The sequence below is a fragment of the Bufo bufo genome, chromosome 1 (genome assembly GCF_905171765.1).
Source record: "Bufo bufo chromosome 1, aBufBuf1.1, whole genome shotgun sequence".
In the NCBI taxonomy this organism is placed as follows: Eukaryota; Metazoa; Chordata; class Amphibia; order Anura; family Bufonidae; genus Bufo; species Bufo bufo.
In genome coordinates this window covers 614053713-614077468 of record NC_053389.1, presented here as the reverse complement: position 1 = coordinate 614077468, position 23756 = coordinate 614053713, and the positions used below count along the sequence as shown (strand labels likewise).

The 23756-nt window shown below is 45.7% G+C and overlaps 1 protein-coding gene across 1 annotated transcript in view; it reads right to left on the bottom strand.

Annotated features, from left to right (window-relative positions):
- Window positions 1-22643, bottom strand: part of LOC120985643 (cholesterol side-chain cleavage enzyme, mitochondrial) — a 92474-nt gene extending 69831 nt beyond the window's left edge. The window contains exons 1-2 of the mRNA XM_040413702.1: window positions 22396-22643; window positions 1215-1370 (exon numbers count right to left, since the gene is read on the bottom strand). Of these exons, the coding sequence (XP_040269636.1) occupies window positions 1215-1370; window positions 22396-22643 (404 nt within the window). The remainder of the gene's footprint in view (window positions 1-1214; window positions 1371-22395) is intronic.
- Between the last annotated feature and the right edge of the window lie 1113 nt (window positions 22644-23756).

Below are 23756 nucleotides of genomic sequence, written 5' to 3'. Positions count from 1 at the left end.
GTGACCATAAATGTAATTTTCTAACCAGATTTAAGCTAAATGTGAAATAACCGTCTAATTTCTCATCCAAGGGGAGTACATTTTAGAGGGGTTCTTCCTCTCTGGGAACCTTTCCTGCAGACCACAGATTGTGGCTTGACTCGTGGTGGAAATCATACTTACCTGATGCCCGCCACTGGTTTCCGACATCATTTCCCCTCGGACGCCAAAGGTCCTGAGTCTCCCCACATCAACATCTGGTTTGACGTAAGTCATAAGGCTTCCACAGCTAATGACCAGCCACAATGGTGGCGCAATGGTGGTGCAGTCATATGACCCAGTGACATGACGCATGGGTGGCATGTCACCGCTGTGTTCAGTCATTGGCTGCAGCGGTCATATGGCTTACATAAATCCAGATGTTGACATGGGGCGACCCAAGACCTGCAGTGCCTGAGGGAGATTGATGGAGCCAGAACCCAATGGAGGGGATCAGGTAAGTATGATTCCCACCGCAGGTCCGGCCATGCGTGGGGGTCTGCAGAAAATGTCCCCAGGGGTTAATAACCTCTTTAAGAATATGTCCTACATAATCTAGATCACTAGTAACTCACAAGCAGAACTCTTAAATAAGGTTTCACAGTCAAGCATTTAACAATTACTGTCTTTTACAGGCTTTTTTGTAATTGCAAAAAACACCCATGAACTTGTGGCATTCTTTGGGGTGGCTTTTTTTAAGAGAGGTTTTTGCAAGAGAGGTTATAGTGTCAACCCACCCTAAAGACTAATTTACACATCTGTGTCCGTGCTCAAATCCATGAGCAGGTGGTCAGTGTTGCATCTGTGAAGCTGTCCGTGAAGGATCCGTGTTGGGTCCATGTGTCCATTTTTCGCTGTCCGTGTTGCATCCGTGTTTCAGTGACACTGAACAGCAGAAAATTTTCAAAGAATCTCTTCTTAATGATCTGTGAAACACGGATGCAACACGGATGGCATCTGTTGTTTTCACGGACCCATAGACTATAATGGGAGTGATGTATTCGTGAACACGGACAAAATAGAGCATGCATCCGTGCTACAAACACGAATCCACGAACCGTGCTAAAACACTGATGTCTGAATACACACATTAAAGTGAATAGGGACGTGTGCTGTCCGTGAAACACTGACATGTGAATGAGGTTTAATAGTAGTAAATATGAAAGTCATAGGGTAACAAAATATTTAAAACTCACTTTAACAGCACTCCATATCTTTTATTGCGAAAATCACGATACTCATACCATGGCTGAACCCGAAGACGTTCAGGATGTATCCCTTCCACAAGGAATAATGCAGCAGCATCCTCTGGATGCTGAATGTAGACACTGTTCTGTGTTCCCAGAGTCTCCCTGTGTAAAGAACACAAGCATGTCATATAGGTTTTCACAAATGTCCTTTGATGGCATAGAGAAACTACAAATATATAGAATGGTGCTCTGCTCTGTGCGATATATAAAACAGACAGGCATCAATATGTCATTTCTGGTTACTTGGAGTATAACTAATGAGGATCTTTCACCCGATTTTATTAATTGAGATAAGTACCTGTACTTGTAGGGTACCCCCCGCTGATGCTGCCACCTTGCCTGTTTTGTTAAAATAGCGCTCCTAGGCAGGGCCGTCTTTACCAAGGGGCAAAAGGGGCAGCTGCCCCGGGCCCAGTTGCTCCTGGGGGGCCCAAGGCAGCTGCCTCTTGAGCCCTGCTAGCCACTGCCCCGGGTGTCAGGCTGTCAGCTACACAGGGGGTGCTGCCATGCCTGCCGGCACTGAGTCCAGTCAGCGTACTGTGAGAAGCTGTGATCTAGGACCTTAGATGACATCATCACCATGTGACCAGTAACCTAGCAATATTACTGGTCACATGGCTATGAGGTCATCACAGGTCCTACCAGGAGTGTTGCAGGAAAGTTTGCCTTAACTGTGGAGCTTTTTTTGTGAAGATTACATTAGAAAAAGGTGACAGGGGCTGTTATGCTAATATACTGTAAACTACTGTATAGTGGGGTGCTGTATACTGTGTGGGGGCCTGTATACTGTGGGGGGCCTGTAATACTGTGGGGGGCCTGTATACTGTGGGGGGCTGCATACTGTGTGGGGGGCTGTATACTGTGTGGGGGGCTTTATACTGTGTGGGAGCCTGTATACAGTGTGGGGGGCCTGTATACAGTGTGGGGGGCCTGTATAGTGTGGGGGGCCTGTATAGTGTGGGGGGCTGTATACTGTATGTGCTGTATAGTGTGGAGTGCTACACTGCTGTACTGTATAGTGTGGGGCGCTGTATAGTGTGGGGTGCTGTATCGTGTATAGTTTGGGGTGCTGTATACGGTGAGGTGCTATACTGCTCTACTGTATACTGTTTAAATTCTTTTTTTATTCAAATTTTTCAGGTTCAAAGAACAAATTTGTATTACAATAAAATGATAGTTTAAATCAATATCGTAAACGTAAATCAGAATGGTATACATATCATTAATGTCATGACATGTGTTACAATGAAAATATATAACAATCAAGTAACGAGATGAAAGTATTTAGTTTTCTAAAGTTATTGAACCCCTGACTATTAGCGCTGGGGCGACAATCAAACAAATAGCAAATTAGGACCGCAGTCTTTATTAACTAGATGATAACATAGTTGCCATTTGTTATGCTCCTATATCACTACAGTTGCCCAGTATTGTGGGATTTAGTCAGCTTCTGAGTTACTGCATGTGACAATCTTGTCGGGTCATCCCAGCTACATCACAAGAAGAACCGTAACTTGGGGGGGGAGGGAGAACAATTTAACATGGAGTACATAAGGGAGGGGGGGGGGAGGGAATCAGGTTTAATCCAACCTTATGGTTACAGGGTCCAGGCGTGGAAGCTAAATAGTTAAAGATGTTCAGTTATGGCATTTTTTTTCTAAAAGTTTGGTCCAAGGGTCCCATATTTGGTGGTACCTGGGCTTTTTTATCATCTCTAATTAATCTCAGTTTCTCGTAGTTGTGTAAGATATGCATCTCTTTCAACCATTCTGAGAAGGATGGGGGTTCTTTTTCCTTCCATAGTTTGGGGATAAGTAGTTTGGCTACATTTAACATGTGAAGTGTTAAAGGATGCCTAATATTAGAAGTTTGTATGTTGAATATACTGAATAGAATCAGGTTTGGTGAGATTTTTTGCTGTACTGTATACTGTGAGGTGTTGTATACTGTGGGGTGCTGTATACTGTGGGCTGCTATACTTCTCTACTATATACTGTGGGGTACTGTATAGTGTGGGGTGCTATACTGCATACTGTGTGGTGCTGTATACTATAGGGTGCTATACTGCATATTGTGGGTTGCTGTATACGATTGGGTGCTATACTGCATACTGTGGGTTGCTGGGGTGCACTGTAACACTAGGGTGAGCCGAGCCCCGATCTCTTTCCTGCAGAGCAGTGCCCACTTCCAGCCTGAGCCCAGCTGCTCAGAGCACTGATCCTGAGTCGCTGGAGTCTTCAGAACTGGAAGTATTTACATTCATTCACTGTACTCTACCAGATGTGTGGATTTTTTGTGTGTGTGTTGTGGTGGAGGGCGTGATTGCCTGCTAAGGTGTGGGAAGGCGGGATCCATGGGGCCCAAGTAAATTTTTTCCCAGGGTCCAACCAATATTAAAGACGGCCCTGCTCCTAGGCTGCTCTGTGCCCCCCGGTATTTTCCCCGCTCAGTATGCTAATACTGAGCATCGGAGCAATGGGGAGGAGACTCAGTCTTTCTCTGTGGGCGTCTCCTTCTCCCCTGGCTGTAGCGCTGTCCAATCGCAGCGCAGAACGTCACAGGCTCCGATCTCAATTAATAAAATCCGATGAAAGGTCCTCTTCAAGGAGGGTAGGAGAATGAGGGATTTATTGCAGTTACAGTAGAAGCTGCTGTGCGGGTTACGAAGAGAAAAAGGTTGAGTGTTGTGCAGGACTTGGACTTAGGGCTCATGCACATGGCCGTTGCCCGGCCGCGCCCGTATTGTGGACCGCAATATACGGGTGCCAGCTGCGTGCACACCATATCACAGATCCAGACACATTCACTTGAATAGGTCTGCAACCTGGAAGGAGCAGTGCGGAACGGAGCCACGGAATCCTATGGAAGCACTACGGAGTGCTTCCGTGTGGTTTCTGTCTGTGCCTTCGCACCGCTAAAAAATAGCACTTTTTTTGTTGTTGCAGAAGGATGATGGACCCACTCAAATTGAACGGGTCTGCGGCAGTCGCACGGATGTTGCCCATGCAGCAGTCCATGACCATTATTATCCAGGTCCATGACCATTATTATCCATTATTATCCTGGTTTGTAGTCAGAGAGAAGAAGACTTACACGAGTAGGGAAAAAGCTAGAAGTTGCACTATGGAGTTTAGTATAGTCTGGACTGGGAGGCATTGTATAGTATATTAGAACCTGCACTGGCCTTTAAATATGTCAAAGGTACAGAAAAAGTAGATTCCAAACATATTGACTCCATGGGATGGAATATTCCCTGGCTTGTATCGCTTTACACCTTGACCCCAAATAACGACACATCAGCTTGACTTGGTAAAAATGCGTAGCGGCAATTTATTAACAATACACTGTTACCAAAATCATACATATATACAGTACAGACCAAAAGTTTGGACACACCTTCTCATTCAAAGAGTTTTCTTTATTTTCATGACTATGAAGGCATCAAAACTATGAATTAACACATGTGGAATTACAAACCGGATTCCAAAAAAGTTGGGACACTAAACAAATTGTGAATAAAAACTGAATGCAATGATGATGGCAAATGTCAATATTTTATTTGTAATAGAACGTAGATGACAGATCAAACGTTTAATCCGAGTAAATGTATCATTTTAAAGGAAAAATAAGTTGATTCCAATTTTCACGGTGTCAACAAATCCCCAAAAAGTTGGGACAAGTAGCAATAAGAGGCTGGAAAAAGTAGATTTGAGCATAACGAAGAGCTGGAAGACCAATTAGCACTAATTAGGTCAATTGGCAACATGATTGGGTATAAAAAGAGCTTCAAGAATGGCAGTGTCTCTCAGAAGCCAAGATGGGTAGAGGATCACCAAATCCCACAATGTTGCGCAGAAAGATAGTGGAGCAATATCAGAAAGGTGTTACCCAGCGAAAAATTGCAAAGACTTTGCATCTATCATCATCAACTGTGCATAACATCATCCGAAGATTCAGAGAATCTGGAACAATCTCTGTGCGTAAGGGTCAAGGCCGTAAAACCATACTGGATGCCCGTGATCTCTGGGTCCTTAAACGACACTGCACCACAAACAGGAATGCTACTGTAAAGGAAATCACAGAATGGGCTCAGGAATACTTCCAGAAACCATTGTCAGTGAACACAATCCACTGTGCCATCCGCCGTTGCCAGCTGAAACTCTACAGTGCAAAAAAGAAGCCATTTCTAAGCAAGATCCACAAGCACAGGCGTTTTCACTGGGCCAGGGATCATTTAAAATGGAGTGTGGCAAAATGGAAGACTGTTCTGTGGTCAGACGAGTCACTATTCGAAGTTCTTTTTGGAAATCAGGGACGCCATGTCATCTGGACCAAAGAGGACAAGGACAACCCAAGTTGTTATCAACGCTCAGTTCAGAAGCCTGCATCTCTGATGGTATGGGGTTGCATGAGTGCGTGTGGCATGGGCAGCTTGCATGTCTGGAAAGGCACCATCAATGCAGAAAAATATATTCAGGTTCTAGAACAACATATTCTCCCATCCAGACGTCATCTCTTTCAGGGAAGACCCTGCATTTTTCAACAAGATAATGCCAGACCACATTCTGCATCAATCACAACATCATGGCTGCGTAGGACAAGGATCCGGGTACTAAAATGGCCAGTCTGCAGTCCAGATCTTTCACCTATAGAGAATATTTAGCGCATCATAAAAGAGGAAGGTGCAACAAAGAAGGCCCAAGACGATTGAATAGTTAGAGGCCTGTATTAGACAAGAATGGGAGAGCATTCCTATTTCTAAACTTGAGAAACTGGTCTCCTCGGTCCCCAGACGTCTGTTGAGTGTTGTAAGAAGAAGGGGAGATGCCACACAGTGGTGAAAATGGCCTTGTCCCAACTTTTTGGGGATTTGTTGACACCATGAAATTCTGATTCAACATATTATTCCCTTAAAATGGTACATTTTCTCAGTTTAAACTTTTGTTCCGTGATTTATGTTCTATTCTGAATAAAATATTAGAAGTTGGCACCTCTACATCATTTCATTCAGTTTTTATTCACGATTTGTATAGTGTCCCAACTTTTTTGGAATCCGGTTTGTATATACATAACAAACAAGTGTGAAACAACTGAAAATATGTCATATTCTAGGTTCTTCAAAGTAGCCACCTTTTGCTTTGATTACTGCTTTGCACACTCTTGGCATTCTCTTGATGAGCTTCAAGAGGTAGCCCCTGAAATGGTCTTCCAACAGTCTTGAAGGAGTTCCCAGAGATGCTTAGCACTTGTTGGCCCTTTTGCCTTCACTCTGCAGTCCAGCTCACCCCAAACCATCTCGATTGGGTTCAGGTCCGGTGACTGTGGAGGCCAGGTCATCTGGCGCAGCACCCCATCACTCTCCTTCATGGTCAAATAGCCCTTACTTTCAAAGTTTTCCCAATTTTTCGGCTGACTGACTGACCTTCATTTCTTAAAGTAATGATGGCCACTCGTTTTTCTTTACTTAGCTGCTTTTTTCTTGCCATAATACAAATTCTAACAGTCTATTCAGTAGGACTATCAGCTGTGTATCCACCTGACTTCTCCTCAACGCCACTGATGGTCCCAACCCCATTTATAAGGCAAGAAATCCCACTTATTAAACCTGACAGGGAACACCTATGAAGTGAAAAACATTTCAGGGGACTACTTCTTGAAGCTCATCAAGAGAATGCCAGGAGTGTGCAAAGCAGTAATCAAAGCAAAAGGTGGCTACTTTGAAGAACCTAGAATATGACATATTTTCAGTTGTTTCACACTTGTTTGTTATGTATATAATTCCACATGTGTTAATTCATAGTTTTGATGCCTTCATAGTCATGAAAATAAAGAAAACTCTTTGAATGAGAAGGTGTGTCCAAACTTTTGGTCTGTACTGTATATATATATTTCCCCATTCGTCTCCATGACACCACATCCTGAGACTGACTTACTCTGATTGGACAGGAAAAAACACAGAGAGGTTAAAAACCCCACCCCTTCCCCTCATCGCCAGTGTTTTATTCTGTACTGCCAGGGAAGGAAGACTGGAGAGGTGCTGGGAGCTCTATGGGGTTCCTGGCAGTATTGTTCTTGGCGCATCTTCTATACAGACCGGAGGTCGGTTCCGGCGGTTCGGCTCTCTCTCCTCCTGCAAAGGTCTGTGCCCGGGCCCCTGCTGGTGTTGGTGGCCCCGGCGAAGTTCCCTCCTGCGTCGGTCCAGGCCGGCTATATGCGGAGTTGTAGGGTGGTTGGAGCGACGCTAGGAGACGCTTCCCTCCAGCCGCCGGGTGATGATGTCAGACGCTGAGGGGGCGTGGCTTAGCGTCATGACATCAGTCACCAAGTGGCCGTGGCTTAGAGGCATGACATCGGCTGCCAAAGGGGCATGGCTTAGTGTCATGACGTCACGCCAGTGCATGCCCAGTGGAATAAAAAGGGCAATATGCCGGCTAAAGATGGCGTCCAGCGTTTTCACCCCTGCTTCTGCCTCTGGCGATTTTGGTGGATGGGACCTGCTGAACATGAGTGCCCCTACCACACCTGGCTCAGGATCGGAGCCTCCTTCTAGCCAGGGTGCAGTGACTAGCCTGTGTCAGGCACCCTCCTTTGTGATGTTGCCCTGTGGTGGCTGACCCTTCTCTCCCTTATATGTTTCAGGGAGAAAAGGAGTCTTCCTCCTCGGTTAAGGGTAGGACCAGGAAGTGCGGAGTGTGTTTTAAACGTCTGCCCTCTTCTGGTTCTAAACCGCTGTGCAAGGAATGTACTGCATCTGTTGTGAAGTCCGAGTCCTCTGGCCTGTTGGAAGACATCAAGGCTATGGTTAGAGAAGAGGTTCAATCTGCCCTGGCATCCCAAAAAAGAGATGCGTCCCCCTCTACCCCCTTCTCCTAGACCGAGATCTTCTAGAGATCTTATCAGTGTGGGAAGTGATTCAGATTCAGTAAATCCTGATCTGTCGGATCCTGAGATCCTGGATATACCCCAGGAATCTGATGAAGATAACGAATACAGAAGATTTCTGTTTAACCCTGCAGGTATTGAAGAGTTAATTAAAGCCATAAGGGCCACAATCAGGATGGAGATCCCAGGAAGCCCAGTACAGTTCAGGAGGAGATATTCGGGGGTCTGGGGGAAAGGCATCGGTCTGTGTTTCCAGTGCCGGATAATGTACAGAAGCTAATTAAAGCCGAATGGGATAAACCTTTAAAAAGTTCCTTCATTCTCCGCGGCATTAAGAGGCGGTATCCCTTGCACAGACTGGGAGTCCATTCCTAGAGTCGATGCTCCAGTGGCCAAAGTCACAAAACGCACGGTTCTTCCCTTTGAAGACGCCGCACAATTGAAAGATCCCATGGACAGGAAGGCGGAAAGCCTTCTAAAGAAAAAATGGGAAGCTACGGCAGCTCTTTTAAAACCGGGAGTAGCTGTGACATGTGTGGCCCATACCTTAAAAGTCTTGTTGGAGCAGCTAGAGCTCCATCTAATTAATAAAACCCAGCGGGAGCAAAGCTTGGATAGCCTTTCCCTATTAAAGATGGCCACTAGCTTCCTAGCAGACGCCTCAGCGGAGTCCGTAAGATTATCTGCCCGTACAGCGGTTCTATCCAATACCATTAAAAGAGACCTTTGGCTGAAGGCCTGGTCGAGTGATATGACATCCAAGAATAAGCTGATTTCTCTCCTGTTCCATGGCCAGTATGTCTTTGGCCCCGACTTGGATAGAATCCTGGAAAACGCCACCGACCACAAAAGAGGGTTTCCCGAAGACAGATCCAAAAATAAGAGGCATTTTTTTCGGAATAGACCACATCAGAATTCCAAAACAGATAAAGGGAAATCAGGAAGGTGGAGCTATACAAAAGGGGGAAAAGGAAGGAATTTCCTTTTCAATCCCAATAAGGGGGATCCTTCCTCCTCCTCCAAACAATGACACCATCCGGGTTGGATGAAGACTCAGCTCTTTTATACACACCTGGGAGCAGATCATCACAGACCCCTTTATTGTCAAAATTATAAGAGAGGATTACGTGATAGAATTGAAATCTCTTCCTCCACAAAAATTCACCTTAACCCGGCTCCCCTTATCTCAAATGTTCTTTCTGTCCAATGGCATAAGAGAGTTATTATGCCTGGGAGCAGTGGAATGTGTTCCCAACCGAGAAATTGGAAGGGGTCACTATTCCCTATTATTTTTAGTCTGGAAACCAATTGGGAAATTAAGGACTATAATAAACCTGAAGCCACTAAACAAATTTATCACTTATCGCAGATTCAAGATAGAGACAGTAAGATCCGCCATGAATCTCATCAAGAAGGGGGCTATGATGGCCACATTAGACCGCAAGGATGCTTTCTTCCACATCCCAATCCACCCAAACTCAAGGAAATATCTAAGACTTGCAGTTCAGCTGGAGGGAAAGATCCATCATTACCAGTTCAATTGCCTTCCTTTCAGAATATCTTCTGCCCCTTGCATCTTCTCCAAAGTCATGTCAGAACTAGTGGCCTCCCTAAGCCAAAAAGGAATACTAATAAGTCCTTACTTGGACGACTTTTTAATCATAGCAGAAAATGCGGATCTCCTTCATTCCCATATTGGGAAAAGACTGGTTAAACCTGTCACCACAAGGATAGGGTTGGGCTCTACGCTGACGATCTGATCCTTTTTATGGACAAGGCGGAACAGTCATTACCTAGAGCGATTGAATTGATTGAAAATTTTGGCCGTTTCTCTGGATTGCATATCAATTGGTCCAAGTCAGCTCTGATGCCTCTTAAGCCTGAGGGATGGCATACGATGTATTGCAATCTTCCGGTGGTGGATACCTAGGTATTATAATAACTAGGGATCCCCCTCTAGCATATACTTTGAACACGGAGCCCTTAATCTCTATATTCACTAAGAAGTTTGCGGCATGGCAATCTCTCCCTATTTCACTGATGGGACGTCTGAACCTCATTAAGATGGTTCTCCTTCCCAAAGCTTTATATGTGTTAGAACATGCGAGTACGACCGTCCCTAGGAGGTTCTTTGACCGCCTCCACTCTATGATGTCAGCTTTCATTTGGGGAGCGGCCAGAAGGAAACTGGCGATCCGCACTTTGCAGAGGCCTAAATTGCAGGGAGGAGCGGCACTACCAGACCTGTTTCTTTACTTCCTAGCGGGGCAGCTGCGTTACCTTGTCTCTTGGGTGTCCTCACAGCCCTTACCCAATGCGGAGTTCTATCTGCAGGACTTCCTCCAGTTACATTCACTATGGCCAGTTTTGGAAGATATTAGCCTGTTCCACGGAAAAGCCCTCCCACTACATAGGCTTGCCCATCAGGTTTGGGAGGCAGCTAAGCTAAAATCTTATACTGATATTCCGGACATAATACCCTTGTGGGAAAACCCTATGTTTCAACATTTAAATAGGCATGAGGGCGCTGCGATGTGGAAGGAGCATGGGATTCTGACCCTGGGTGATCTATATGAGGGAGGTTCCTTGAGATCCTACTCTCAGATTCAGGAAAAATTTGGTACTCCAAGGCACATGTTTTTCAGGTATCTACAGGTTAGACATGCCCTATCTGCACAGTTTGGTAGGGGCTCTAGAAAGATTTCTAACTATCCTTTGATTGGAATGCTATCCACACAAGGCCCTAGAGGTCTCATATCGGCTATATACACGCACCTCATAACCACGAAAATGGACATACCCCCTCTGACCGTTGAGGATAAATGGAGGAATTGCATCCCGTCTCTTTCTGAAACTGATTGGAACGAGGCGTTAGCAGCTCCTACAAGAGTATCTCCCTCAGTCAATAATAAGATTGTACAATTACATATACTGCATAGAAGTTACCTCACTCCTAGTAGGCTGTTTAAAATGGGTAGGTCCGAGAACGACAACTGCCTAAGATTTCACCAGGCTGGCGCCAACTTCTGGCACATGATGTGGGACTGTAGACTCATTCAAAATTTCTGGAGGGATGTGACGTCCTTATTGTCGGATCTAGTACCAGGACATGTTCCCCTTTGCCCCAAGATGTGCTTGTTGGGGATCATTGATGAGAACAGTGGTCTCACCATCATAGGATATTTTTAGAGGAAACTTTATTTTTGGCTAGGAAGGCTATAGCCCTCCGGTGGATGGCTGATAGGATGACTAATGTTAACCATTGGAAACAGGTAGTAAATCAGATTATTCCACTAGAAAAAGTAGTCTATATTCACAGGGGATGCCCCCAGAAATTTGAGAAAGTGTGGGGAGAGTGGTGCGCGTCTACCAATACGCTGAATTCTCGATGAGACTCCATATTTCTATGCAAACTGCGATGGGACATGTGAAATGCCTTTATAGTAAATATTCACCTGGGATAATATTCCTGTTATGGCAAGAGTGAAACTGTTTAGTAATCCTACTTGTGTACTGCCAGAAGCCCTGCTGCGTTCATGGGAAATTGTACTTACATCATGAATAATGTACCACAAACTGTTTTACCTTGTTTTATTTTATTTTATTTTCTGTATTCTCTGTAATTGTTTTAAGTCAATTTGTATGTTGACGCTGTGATTTTTTTTTCTATTGGATTTATTGTTATGCCGAATTGTCATGTACTTTGATAATGCACCTTTATACTCCAATAAAACGAGTTTAAAAAAAAAAACTGTCACCACTCCACGAGGCAAACTTCTTCCAGACCTTAAGATATGCTATAGAGGTATTGGAAGATGGATTGTTCAGTAACCAAGCTGATAGATTGAGACGCTTGGGGTTCGGATGGCAGATTGGACCCTGTGTTCATTCCCATGTTCAGGTCGTCCTTTCTCATCTTCAGGCCCTGGGCTGGATAGTCAACTGGGAAAAGTCCAACCTCCTTCCCGACAACAGAAGAATATTTTTGGGCATCCTTCTAGATTCCGTCCTACAGAAATCCTACCTCTTCCAAAAGTCCAGGACCTGAAGCTCAGAATCCAACAATTCTTGAAGAGTCCCATTTGTTCCATCAGAGAAGGCATGAAGATTCTAGGACGCCTCTCATCCTGCATTACTGCAGTTGCCTGGGCACAATACCACATGAGACCTCTACAGGAACTTATCCTCAGGAATTGGAACAGGTCACAATTCACCCTGGACCAGAAAATAGCATTGAACAGGGAGGTAAGAAGCTCTTTAGTGGTGGCTCAGAGACAAGAATCTACAGATGGGGGTCTTCTGGAATCAGGAAGAGGTTTTCTCACTGACAACAGACTGGAATCTGTTGTCAGCGAGAGCTGGGGCGCTCTTACAACCACAATCTCCTTTCATGGAACTTGGACCGAACCTCTGAGGAGGATGTTTTCCAATTACAGGGAACTTCTGGCGATATAGGAAGGTCTAAAAGCATCACAGACGCATTCACAAAACCGTCATGTACTTCACAGCAGTGGCTTTCATCCGTCATCAGGGAGGAACAAGGCACAGTCATCTTCAGGGTCTCTCAAGACAGATATTCTCATGGGCAGAGAAGAATGTAAGATCGCTTGCAGCAGTGCACCTAAAAGGCTCTCTCAACCTAAGAGCAGATTTTCTCAGTCGACAGACATTGGATCCAGGCGAGTGGTCTCTTTCTCAAACAGCCTTTCAGAGGATCCAGCTTCATTGGGGCAACCCGGATCTGGATCTGTTTGCCTCAAACAAAAATCACAAGGTGCCGCATTACTTCTCCCTGAATCCAAGGGAGAATTGGACGTCGGGCCTCGTTTATGCTTTTCCACCAATTCCGATGATTCCGAAGGTTCTACAGTTATTCCAGACCGAGGAATGTACCCTGATCCTGGTGGTTCCCTTCTGGCCCAGAAGAGGCTGGGTCGGTCTCCTGAGATCCCTCAGCCGGGAAGTTCCAATCCTGTTTTCCCCGACGGAAGACCTCCTAATACAGGGTCCAATCTGCCATCCGAACCCCAAGCGTCTCAATCTATCAGCTTGGTTACTGAACAATCCATCCTCAAATACCTCTATAGCATATCTTAAGGTCTGGAAGAAGTTTGCCTCGTGGAGTGGTGACAGGTTTAACCAGTCTTTTCCCAATATCCCTCTCATTCTGGAATTTCTCTAGGATGGGTTGGATATGGATCTCTCCCCAAACACGCTAAGAGTACAGGTGTCTGCCCTGGGTGCCCTCTATAATACTAGTCTTTATGAGGTTTCATGGATTTCCAGATTCCTGAAAGCGGCAGACAGGTTGAAGCCTAGAATTAAGAATATGGTGGCTCCATGGAATCTAAATACGGTTCTCTTCGGGTTATCGGATTCCCCGTTTGAACCCCTTAATACTCTGTCTATCAAATGGCTTACTCTCAAAACCATTTTCTTAGTAGCAATATCCTCTGCGAGGAGAGTATGTGAGCTCCAGGCCCTGTCCATCCAGGAGCCCTTCCTTCTTAGAAGATAAGCAAATTTTTAAACTAGACCCCAATTTCCTACCTAAGGTAGTATCGACTTTCCACAGATCCCAAGATATAGTCATTCTCTCATTCTGTGCCAATCCTAGGAATGAGCAAGAAGATAAATTTCATAATCTAGACGTGAGAAGGGCCGTTCTTCATTATATTGAAGTTACTAAAGAATGGAGAATTGAGCTAAGGCTAGTTTCACACTTGCGGCAGGACTGATCCGACATGCTGTTCACCATGTCGGATCCGTCCTGCGGCTGTTTCGCCGTGCCCCCGGGCCGCCGCTCCGTCCCCATTGACTATAATGGGGACGGGGGAGGAGCTTCGGCGCAGCACGGCGATGCACGGCTTAAGGCCGCTGGACTAAAATTACTGCATGTCAGGTTTTTTAGTCCGGCGGCTTTCTCCGTGCACCGCCGTGCTCCGCCGGAGCTCCGCCCCCGTCCCCATTATAGTCAATGGGGACCGAGCGGCGGCCCGGGGGCACGGCGAAACAGCCGCAGGACGGATCCGACATGGTGAACAGCATGTCGGATCCGTCCTGCCGCAAGTGTGAAAGTACCCTAAGAGCTCCATTTCGCGTTGGATAAGAAGTGCAATTACGAAGGCATTTTCTGCCTCCAGTAAAGAACCTCCCCCTTCTCTTAGAGCCCATTCAATGAGAGCAGTTTCCACCTCCTGGGTCGAAAGGGCCTCCGCATCCCTGGAGCAGATTTGCAGGGCGGCCACGTGGAAGAGGTCCCATACCTTTACTAAACATTATAGGCTGGACGTATTTGCCAATGATGATATGGCCTTTGGACGCAAGGTCCTGGGTGCTGTAGTCCCACCCCTGAGTTGTTCACTTTGTTAGTTCTCAGGATGTGGTGTCATGGAGATGACTGGGGAAATGAGTATTACACTCACAGGTAATACGGTTTCCTGGAAGTCTCCATGACACCACATATTTCCCGCCCATTTTATTATTTTCAAAATTCTTAACCTTATCCTGGTTTCCATTAAAATACACTGGCGATGAGGGGAAGGGGTGGGGTTTTTAGCCTCTTTGTGTTTTTTCCTGTCCTATCAGAGGCAGTCAGTCTCAGGATGTGGTGTCATGGAGACTTCCAGGAAACCGGATTACCGGTGATTGTAATACTCATATATACACCTTGAAACATTGTTGCCAATAATCCATCATGTAATCTGTGACGCAAAGGGATCCTAGAATGCAATCCGAGTAAAATTATATTCGCCACTTGCAAACCTCCCCATATAATCCAGAACTTGAATCGAACTTTACCCTCGGCCGCACTCTCCGACCCCAGGGCACCAACTCCTCGCAATTATTATTATTATTAGCCCAAATTATTATTATTAGCCCAAACAGGATCCCCCAATTTTCCATTCACCACAACCTCCTAGATGCACGCCAAAAAGAGAGAGAGACATGCACCTATTCCAAGTTTTGCCTCCCAGGATCCCGCTTTTACCTGCCACCAGACGAACATAGGGGTCACCTCACCTATACTCGTCCCTCCACAACTTAAAAGCCATTTCCAAACCATCCTGCAAACCCAACGTCCACAAATCAATCCCCACATTATTCAGATGAACCCCGTCCCGCCGCAAGAACGTTGTAGATGCCACCTCTAAATCCTTATGGCTCACCACAAAACCACCCTGTCGCCTAACAAAACAACCTACCTCCCTGTTTATTTTAGCCCAAGACTTATTCAGTTTTTCAACAGACCTTGCAGACCGCCAACTCAGTCGTGCCACAATATCGGAGCAAACCACTAATAAGGAAGGAAAGTCTGCCCACAACCGCAGCAAATCTAACTTGACATCCCTAATGATGTCTCTAGAGCGCCGGATGCCCAAGTCATTCCCTCCTGCATGCAACACCACAATGTCTGGAGGACCATCCAAGGAAACATAAAAACAAAACTCGGGGAGCACTCGTCCCCACAACAATCCGCGTAAGCCAATCCAACGAACCTGCAATTCGCTAGCATCAAAACACAACTGCCTTCCATTCCTACGCTCAGCTCTTCAGGCTCCCCAAAACATGTAGGAATGACCGAAAATCCAAGTTAGACACGTGGCTGCCCCTGCAAAATAAATGATTACACCGAATCAGAACATGCTGCCACAACCAATACCTTCTTCCGTACACCAAACACAAACCACTAAAGCCCTCCATTCCCTGCCTCACACCGGGCCAACAAATAAGGACAGATATATGCCCGAAAACAAATAAACCCATGCGACCGCCGCATCGAATGACGCGTACGACACAGAACAGAGCTCCTGATCAATACCATAGTTCACTGAGCTACCCGCCGGGTAGGACAAATTATGAATGAGCCGAAACTTGTTCGGCACTAGCCACAATGGCGATACACGCAACCCCGGCAACGACATTTCCCAAAACGGTCCCGCAACAAGACCTGCCCGCACCTCCTTTCCAATCTGTTAAGTGACAACCTCCGGCCTAGCCAGCGCCGAAACGGCCCCCCAACCTCACTGAATAACACGGAATGTGAAAACCCTCAACAAAACCCCTACGTAACAATTCTGCTGCAGCCTTATTTGGATATCTATTTAGAAAAAGCAGCATCTCGTCCACCGTCACTCGTGTCCGACCTCTTTTGCGCAATCTCATGTCCCTTCCCCTTACCCCACTTGAAACACCGCACAAGGCTATGGGACCCCCAGCATCCAGAGCATTCGTGCCTAAAACGGCAGTCAGAGAGGAACTTACAGTATTCCTCATTGAGCTGCCAGCAGCATAATTTTTTACCGCCAGAAGGTACCTCTGCCGCTGAAGCTCCCCCTGACGCCCCTCGAAAGGGCTGCCCACGCACCTTTGGAGCTGCCATCAGCCGCATCGACAAGCTAATATCTTTATGATCCCACCGAATAATCGGCCAGATCGCCTTGCGCCGACGGAACTGCTCGTCGTCAGTGTTCCCTCTAAGCCTTCGCAGCTGCTGAGCGGGGTCGGCTCAGAGCTGGGCACAGCGCCATCAAATGTGGGCGATAGGAAAACCTAAGATAGTTGTCACTTCAAAGAGCATACAAACCTCTGCGCCATCCCATACAATACAGTATAACCCCTGCACCATCCCGTACAATATACAGTATAGTCCTCTCTGTTATCACTGGACATTGCTCTCCATATATAAACCATACAGGGAAAAAAAAATCTTTGTTCCAGAGAACTTACATAGAAAAACTAATAACCAAGAGGCTAAACAAAACCCAGTTTCTGACCCTTATGTTAAAACATAACTTTCATTTGATTGCTTTAATACCTAAAGGAAAAAAATAATTTAAAAAAGCTGCTGTTTCTCTAGATGACCTTATGTTGATAGTAGTGGTAATAGAGTCTCAAGGGTCTATAAAAGCAGCTACACTATTTTTACAAAGCATTGAAACTCTATTAACACTACTATCAACATAAGGTCATCTAGAGAAACCGTAGGTTTTTATTTATTTTTTCTTTCTCTTTAGGTGTTAAAACATAACTTTAATTAGATTGCTCTAACACCTAAATGGGAAAAATAAGAATTTTAAAAACCTGCTTTTTCTCTAGATGACCTTATGTTAATAGTTAATAGTAGTGTTAATAGAGTCTCAATGCTTTGTAAAAATAGTGTAGCTGCTTTTATAGACCATTGAGACTCTATTACCACTACCATAAACATAAGGTCATCTAGAGAAACAGCAGGTTTTTAAAATAATTTGGGGGATCTGTGGATGACACATTGTTATGGGAGATCTGTGGATGACACATTGTTATGGGGGACCTGTGGATAACACACACTGTTATGGGGGACATTATACAGGGGTAATATAACTGAGGGGTATCAGGTAAATTATACAGGGGGTAATATAACTAAGGGGTATCAGGGTACACTATACAGGGGTAATATAAGTTATATTACCCCTGTATAATAATGTCCCCTGATACCCCTTAGTTATATTACCCCTGTATAATAATGTACACTGATACCCCTTAGTTATATTCCCCCGCCCTGTATATTTTAACCTGATACCCCTCAGTTATATTATATAACTGAGGGGTATCAGGGTACATTATACAGGGGGTAATATAACTAAGGGGTATCAGGGTACACTATACAGGGGTAATATAACTGAGGAGGGCTATCAAGGACATTATACAGGGGTAATATAAGTTATATTACCTCTGTATAATGTCCCCTGATAGCCCTCCTAAGTTATATTACCCCTGTATAATAATGTACACTGATACCCCTTAGTTATATTAACCCGCCCTGTATAATTTAACCTGATACCCCTCAGTTATATTATATAACTGAGGGGTATCAGGGTACATTATACAGGGGTAATATAACTAAGGGGTATCTATCAGGGTACATTATACAGGGGTAATATAAGTGAGGAGGGCTATCAGGGACATAATACAGGGGTGAGGGGTAAGATGAGTTATATTACCCCTGTATAATGTCTGATAGTAGCCTAGCCCTCCTCAGTTATATTACCCCTCATGTACCCTGATACCCCTAGTTATATTACCCCCTGTATAATTTACCCTGATACCCCTCAGATATATTATATAACTGAGGGGTATCAGGGTAATACAGGGGACAACAGAGGATTCGTAGCACTGTGGGACAGGGGGGGGTACATACTTCTTTTTTTATATGCCCTCACCTCACCAGCTAGCAGGCGGCCAGGCGCGCAGGGTACTCAGATGCAGCGTAGCGTGACGTGACGTCAACTCAGCCTGCGCCGCACAGCACGCACTCCCTCTCTGCCTCCGGCGGATCCAAAACTCCGCCCCCCTATTTAAATACTAGCCAACGCCTACCGGCAGCCCACAGCCAGGTATTGTAAATGAACTGACCGTGCGGCGGGCGGCGTCAGCCAGCAAAACAGACAGGGGAATCAGCTGGGGGCCGGCACAGCTGAGTGAGCGGGCATTATAAAATTGTGAGCGGGGCCACAATAATTGCTGCGCGGCCGCCCACCCGCGCAGCTTAGAGGGAACACTGCTCGTCGTATCTCAGCCACACTACCCCCCCCCATATATACCCTGTACACCTCACCTATGGAATCCATATAGCGAAAGAGCAGTGTTCCGGTGGTTTTTCCCCAACAACACTCACAAGATGGCAAATGCCTGCAACCAATTCATAAACGTGCGTGGTATCGAACGATACCGACGCCGCTCCTCCTCCTCCTCCTTCTTACTCTTCTCTAGCTGCGCCCTATCCAGATCTCTACGTATTCATCCCGATAAATCTTTTCCCTCACCTCCAGTTTCAAGTGTGCCCCGAGCTGCCCTTCAAAACACACGTATACCTCCCCTCCCCCGGACCACCGACTGCTGTAGTCACCCCCTGCCCATCCAACACCGGCGCCATCCCAGACCCTACCCGTGCCAACAACGCCACAAGCCCCTCCAGCAATTCCCACACTGACCGATCCCCCCCCCCCCGACCACTGCCGGCATACCCCACACAGCACTAACCCTCCCTCCCCCCCCTTAACGTACTCTCACCTGGATGTCCCTGGGGGGGAATCCCAGTAGCCATAGATCATCGCATCCCCTGCTCCTGGACAATTCTGGAACCCCTGGTCGCCGCATCCGGCTCAACCCTGGTCCCGGTCGTCTCAGCTTGGCCATCTTCACCATCTTCTGAATCGTGAGTCCATTCACCATCCTCTGCAGACCGCTCAAACGGCGACTTGCCTCCGGGTACAGTTGGCACGTGTGCAGCAACCTCTTCTCCGCGCATTCCTGGCCCACATAGGGGGTGGAGCCGCCTCATCCTCACTCCTCACTCCCAGCCGCACTTCCCTCCGACCACTAGCAGGTGGCCTCAGTGCACCACCAAGTTCTGTGCCTCCCTGCCTGTCTCCCCGACCATCCAAGATGGACGCCACGCTTCTCCTAGACTTTGAGCCAGCTTGCCGTTCCTGCGCTACAGCCCCGCCTCTGGGTAAGTTCACAGTACGCTCCCCGCTAACGCTATCCAGTAGGGGAGCCGCCGCATCTTCTCTGCCTCCCCCTTGCCCGATTAGGGAGACAGGACGGGGGTGGACCCATCCCTCTCCCGCCAAGTCCGGCTGCTGTACGGTATTCCTCCCCGTGCGGCTGCGAGCAGCGTTGCTTCCACTACTGCACTGCCACACAGGAGGGTCCCTAAGGGGGCTCCCTAAGCGTTGCCGTACTCGGGGAGTCACTTCGGGGCTCAGACGCTCAGGAGGCCTAGACCTCTTTGGCTGCTCCCTCCTAACTGGGGCCAGCTCTGCTGACCTGCCACTTCTCAATGCTGCCTGCAAGGTCTCCTGGACCCAGTCCGACCCTCAATCAGCTACCGCTGCCCTAATCTCAGCTATCAGTTGCTCCAGGAACGTCATGACATCCGATTAACCAACGTTTGCACCACGTCCTAACTCTCAATAAGCCCCTCCCTGTCCTGCCTTATATATCTGGCGCGAATAGCACGCCCCCCCCCCTTACTGCTCACCCCTTCCTGCTTCCCCCAACTCAAAAATTAACCCTTTATGCCACAGCCTTCCACCAGAGTCGAGCCGCATTTCACTACGGCTGCGCCCCGCTCCTCTGCTATTCTTTTCATCTGGAAAAAGCAGGAGGTGGACAGAGCTTGAAAAGAAGTTGTTGAGAAGCACTTGTTATGCTGTAAGGGACAGTAATTGTTAGGCTCTGCTCACATTGCATTTGATTGGGGGTATTCCCCAACATATTCCTCCTGCCATAGTATTGTATAGTTATACAGTGGTATACATCAACCACAATGCAAAACAAAAGAATGGCGCATGGTAGATATTTGTTTGCAGTGGTCCACTGTACAGTACTGTGCAATCTGCTGCGCTCTCCTATACAAAAAGATATGACAACGAATGCCATTCCAATGAATACAGATTATGAAATGGGAGGAGTGGCAATATGCTAAATGTGGTCACCAAATGCTGTGAACATAGCCTTGATTTGAGTAGATGAAAATGGTGAAAAGATTATGGGCCAGATTTATCATTACACTTACATCTTACTCCACTTTTACATATGTCCAGTCAGATTTATTAGTGGTCCTTTAATACTGTGATAAATGTGGTTTGACGGTAGCAGTTTATCTTTCAGTAAGCGGCTTTACAAAAGTCGCACATCTTTACAAAAAAGTCGCATGTTCTATTAAAAAGTCACATAAGAGAAGCATGGTCCTCACTGGAGTGAAATTGCGCAATTTTTTGCGACTTTTTAAATTGTCGCAATAATAAATCTGTCTAGAGATTCATTTCCATAAGAAAACACGCTCACTTTCAGAAAACTGGCGAGCATAGCGCAGAGCCAATAAAAGTCGCAAATTTTTGCACAGTTTGCGCGATTGCACAAAAATTTGTGATTTTTTCACTCCATTATTTTGACTTGAGCTAATGATAAATCTGGCACTATGACTTCTGTTTTACATTCTAAGTTTAAATTCTGTCAGTTCATGCTGCCTGAACTGACAGAATTTCCTTTAAACATAAGGAGAAGTGTCCACTTGCTGGCTCCTGGGTGTTTCCTCTCTGGCCACTGGCTGGCTTTTCCTTGACTTTTCACCAACCAGCTTGATTGACAGTTATGTCAATCAAGCTGAGGTATGCAATAAGAAGCTGGCAGGAGCTGGCTGTGTGACTCCTTACTCGTTTTTTACTAATCTTTACATTAGTTTTTCTCTGAAGAACCGCAGCACATACAATGTGCAATACAGTTGTTTACAATGAAGGGCTTGTCGGTATTTCATACTGCCTGGGCTTCAGGCAGCATGAATCTCCTGAGAGGTTCCCTTTAAGGAAGAGGATGACCAAATATATGAAATATCTTCGATAAGAATGCAAGGCAAAAAAGAGTACAGGTTGGGGTCTGAACAACAGATTTGAGCATTGCCAGTATATAAGTGATATTAGTTAGATGTAGAATTCAGAAGGGGCCCAGGAGCAGATCTCTGAATACAAGAAACTGAAAATGGATGACGATATAAGACAGTGTCGTTTTTTAACCATGCCCTTAATGTTTGCATGAAAAGATCAGCAGAGCACACCTACCACAAATGTAGTCTCTCAGCCTGTGTAAAAGGGCCTTTAGTGTGAGCTTCTGCTATCTAGACATATTTCCTGTGACAGATTTGCAGTTTAAACATACACAATGCAGCTGGTCATACTCTTTGTAAGGACCATTCCTCAACAATACAATCTTTCAATGAAAAAGGGTTGTATAAGATTAGAAACAGGGCTAGAAAATGGGTCTACTTTTATTTCCTGAAATATCACCAGTATTGTACATAGACTGTGCCTGGCAGGACAGCTCAGTCCCGTTAATCTGAATATGCATATAGGGCCCCGCTCATGGAGAAGTGTGACGTCTCATACTTCCCCTTTAATGTAGTTAGATGGGCATTGCATGTCATTGTGCTCCTCTACAATACAGTGACACATTTTTACCACTGAACATATTAAGAGTTATCTGCTATATCTCGTATCCTCCTGTGACAGCAGTCATGATTCTTTATAAGACAAGTGCTGTAATTATATAAAGCTGTTTCCCATTGTCCTGATCTTTTCAGTCTGTACTCGAAATAATAACAAAATACATATGTTCTAAAATATATGCATATTTGCTCTTTCACTGTAATGTCCCATTATCACAGTGCTATGATAATACTGTAACTTGTATCTACTTTTCATACCTGTAAATAGGTCCAAAACGTTGGTAATTTTCCACCATGAGATGATGAATATTCTTAAATCCGTCCTTTTTCCAGAAATGGTACAAGCTACTCCATCCTTTCTTCCAGTCACCAGGCAGTTGGTCATAAGGCAAAGGAGTTGCCGATGTTTGGTGAGAGGCCACAGCAGAGCCTTCACTGACCACTGAATGGTAGTTCAGCAACCCAGTGGAAGAAGGAAGAATACACAGCCTTCGAGAGAGCAACATGGTGTCTGTTGGTCATAGGGCATGGGGGCCTCCTCTTATAAAGCTGTAGAAAACATGAAGGACACAAGGAGGAGAATGAGGGACATGGCCATGAGCACAGGAAGATTTCAGTGTTAACAGCTGTACACACAGAAGGAGCGATTTTTTTTTTTTTAAAGGAGAATCTGTAATAGAGTTTTATGCAGGAAAAAAATTAATAATCAGAATCGAAAGCTTTCAAGGTAGCTTTATGTAGTTTTAATAATGATTAACGTGGCAGATATAGTGATGAATATATCCACCATATCTCTAAAATATATATATTATATATATATATATATATATATATATATATCTCGTTATGTTATGTTATATACCTAGTCAGATTCAGACTGACCCACAGGGGAACAGGTGAATCCCCCGGTGGGCCCCTGAGCAAGGTGGACCCCTAATCCCTTACCCCCTGCACAACTCTACATCATACAGTATGACGGCGCTACATATAGATAGGAAGCATATAGCATCTAAACCAGCCTATGTTCATATAAAAACTGGATAGATTATTTTGCAAACTACCTAGATTATTATTATTGATGCATCGGGGCTGAGATGACTTTGTCTAGAGGAAGGCTAGCCAGCATCCTCTTTCCTCTGGGACCTGCCTTCTAGAAGTTGCAGCAGGGACCCCTACAATCAATCACCTTGTAGTGTCTTGTCTGCCATTAGGTGAGCAGGTAATATTTGCATGTAGCTGCACAGTGGGCCCCCAAAATGAATTTCACTGGTGGGCCCTAGGCATCTAAGTCCGACGCTGTAACTAGTATATACCTGCCTCCAACAGTGATGCTGTCATAGACTTCCCATTCATGGAAAGACGATTTTTTTTACAACTGTACCCCAATATCAGTGTGGATACAGATCTAGATGTGCAGCGAGCTCAGAGGAGCCGGTGCAGAGAATGGGAGTGGTAGTGGCCTTGATGAGAATTTGTGTCACAGTGTACTCCCCCCTGCCATTTCTCCCTGGGGATCAGTGCAGTGGAAAGGTAGTTTGAAGAATCAGGCCAGAAGTATATGCATAATAGTCTCTCTTTACTTACTGCAAAATATGACTTGTGGCACATCCAGCAGTATT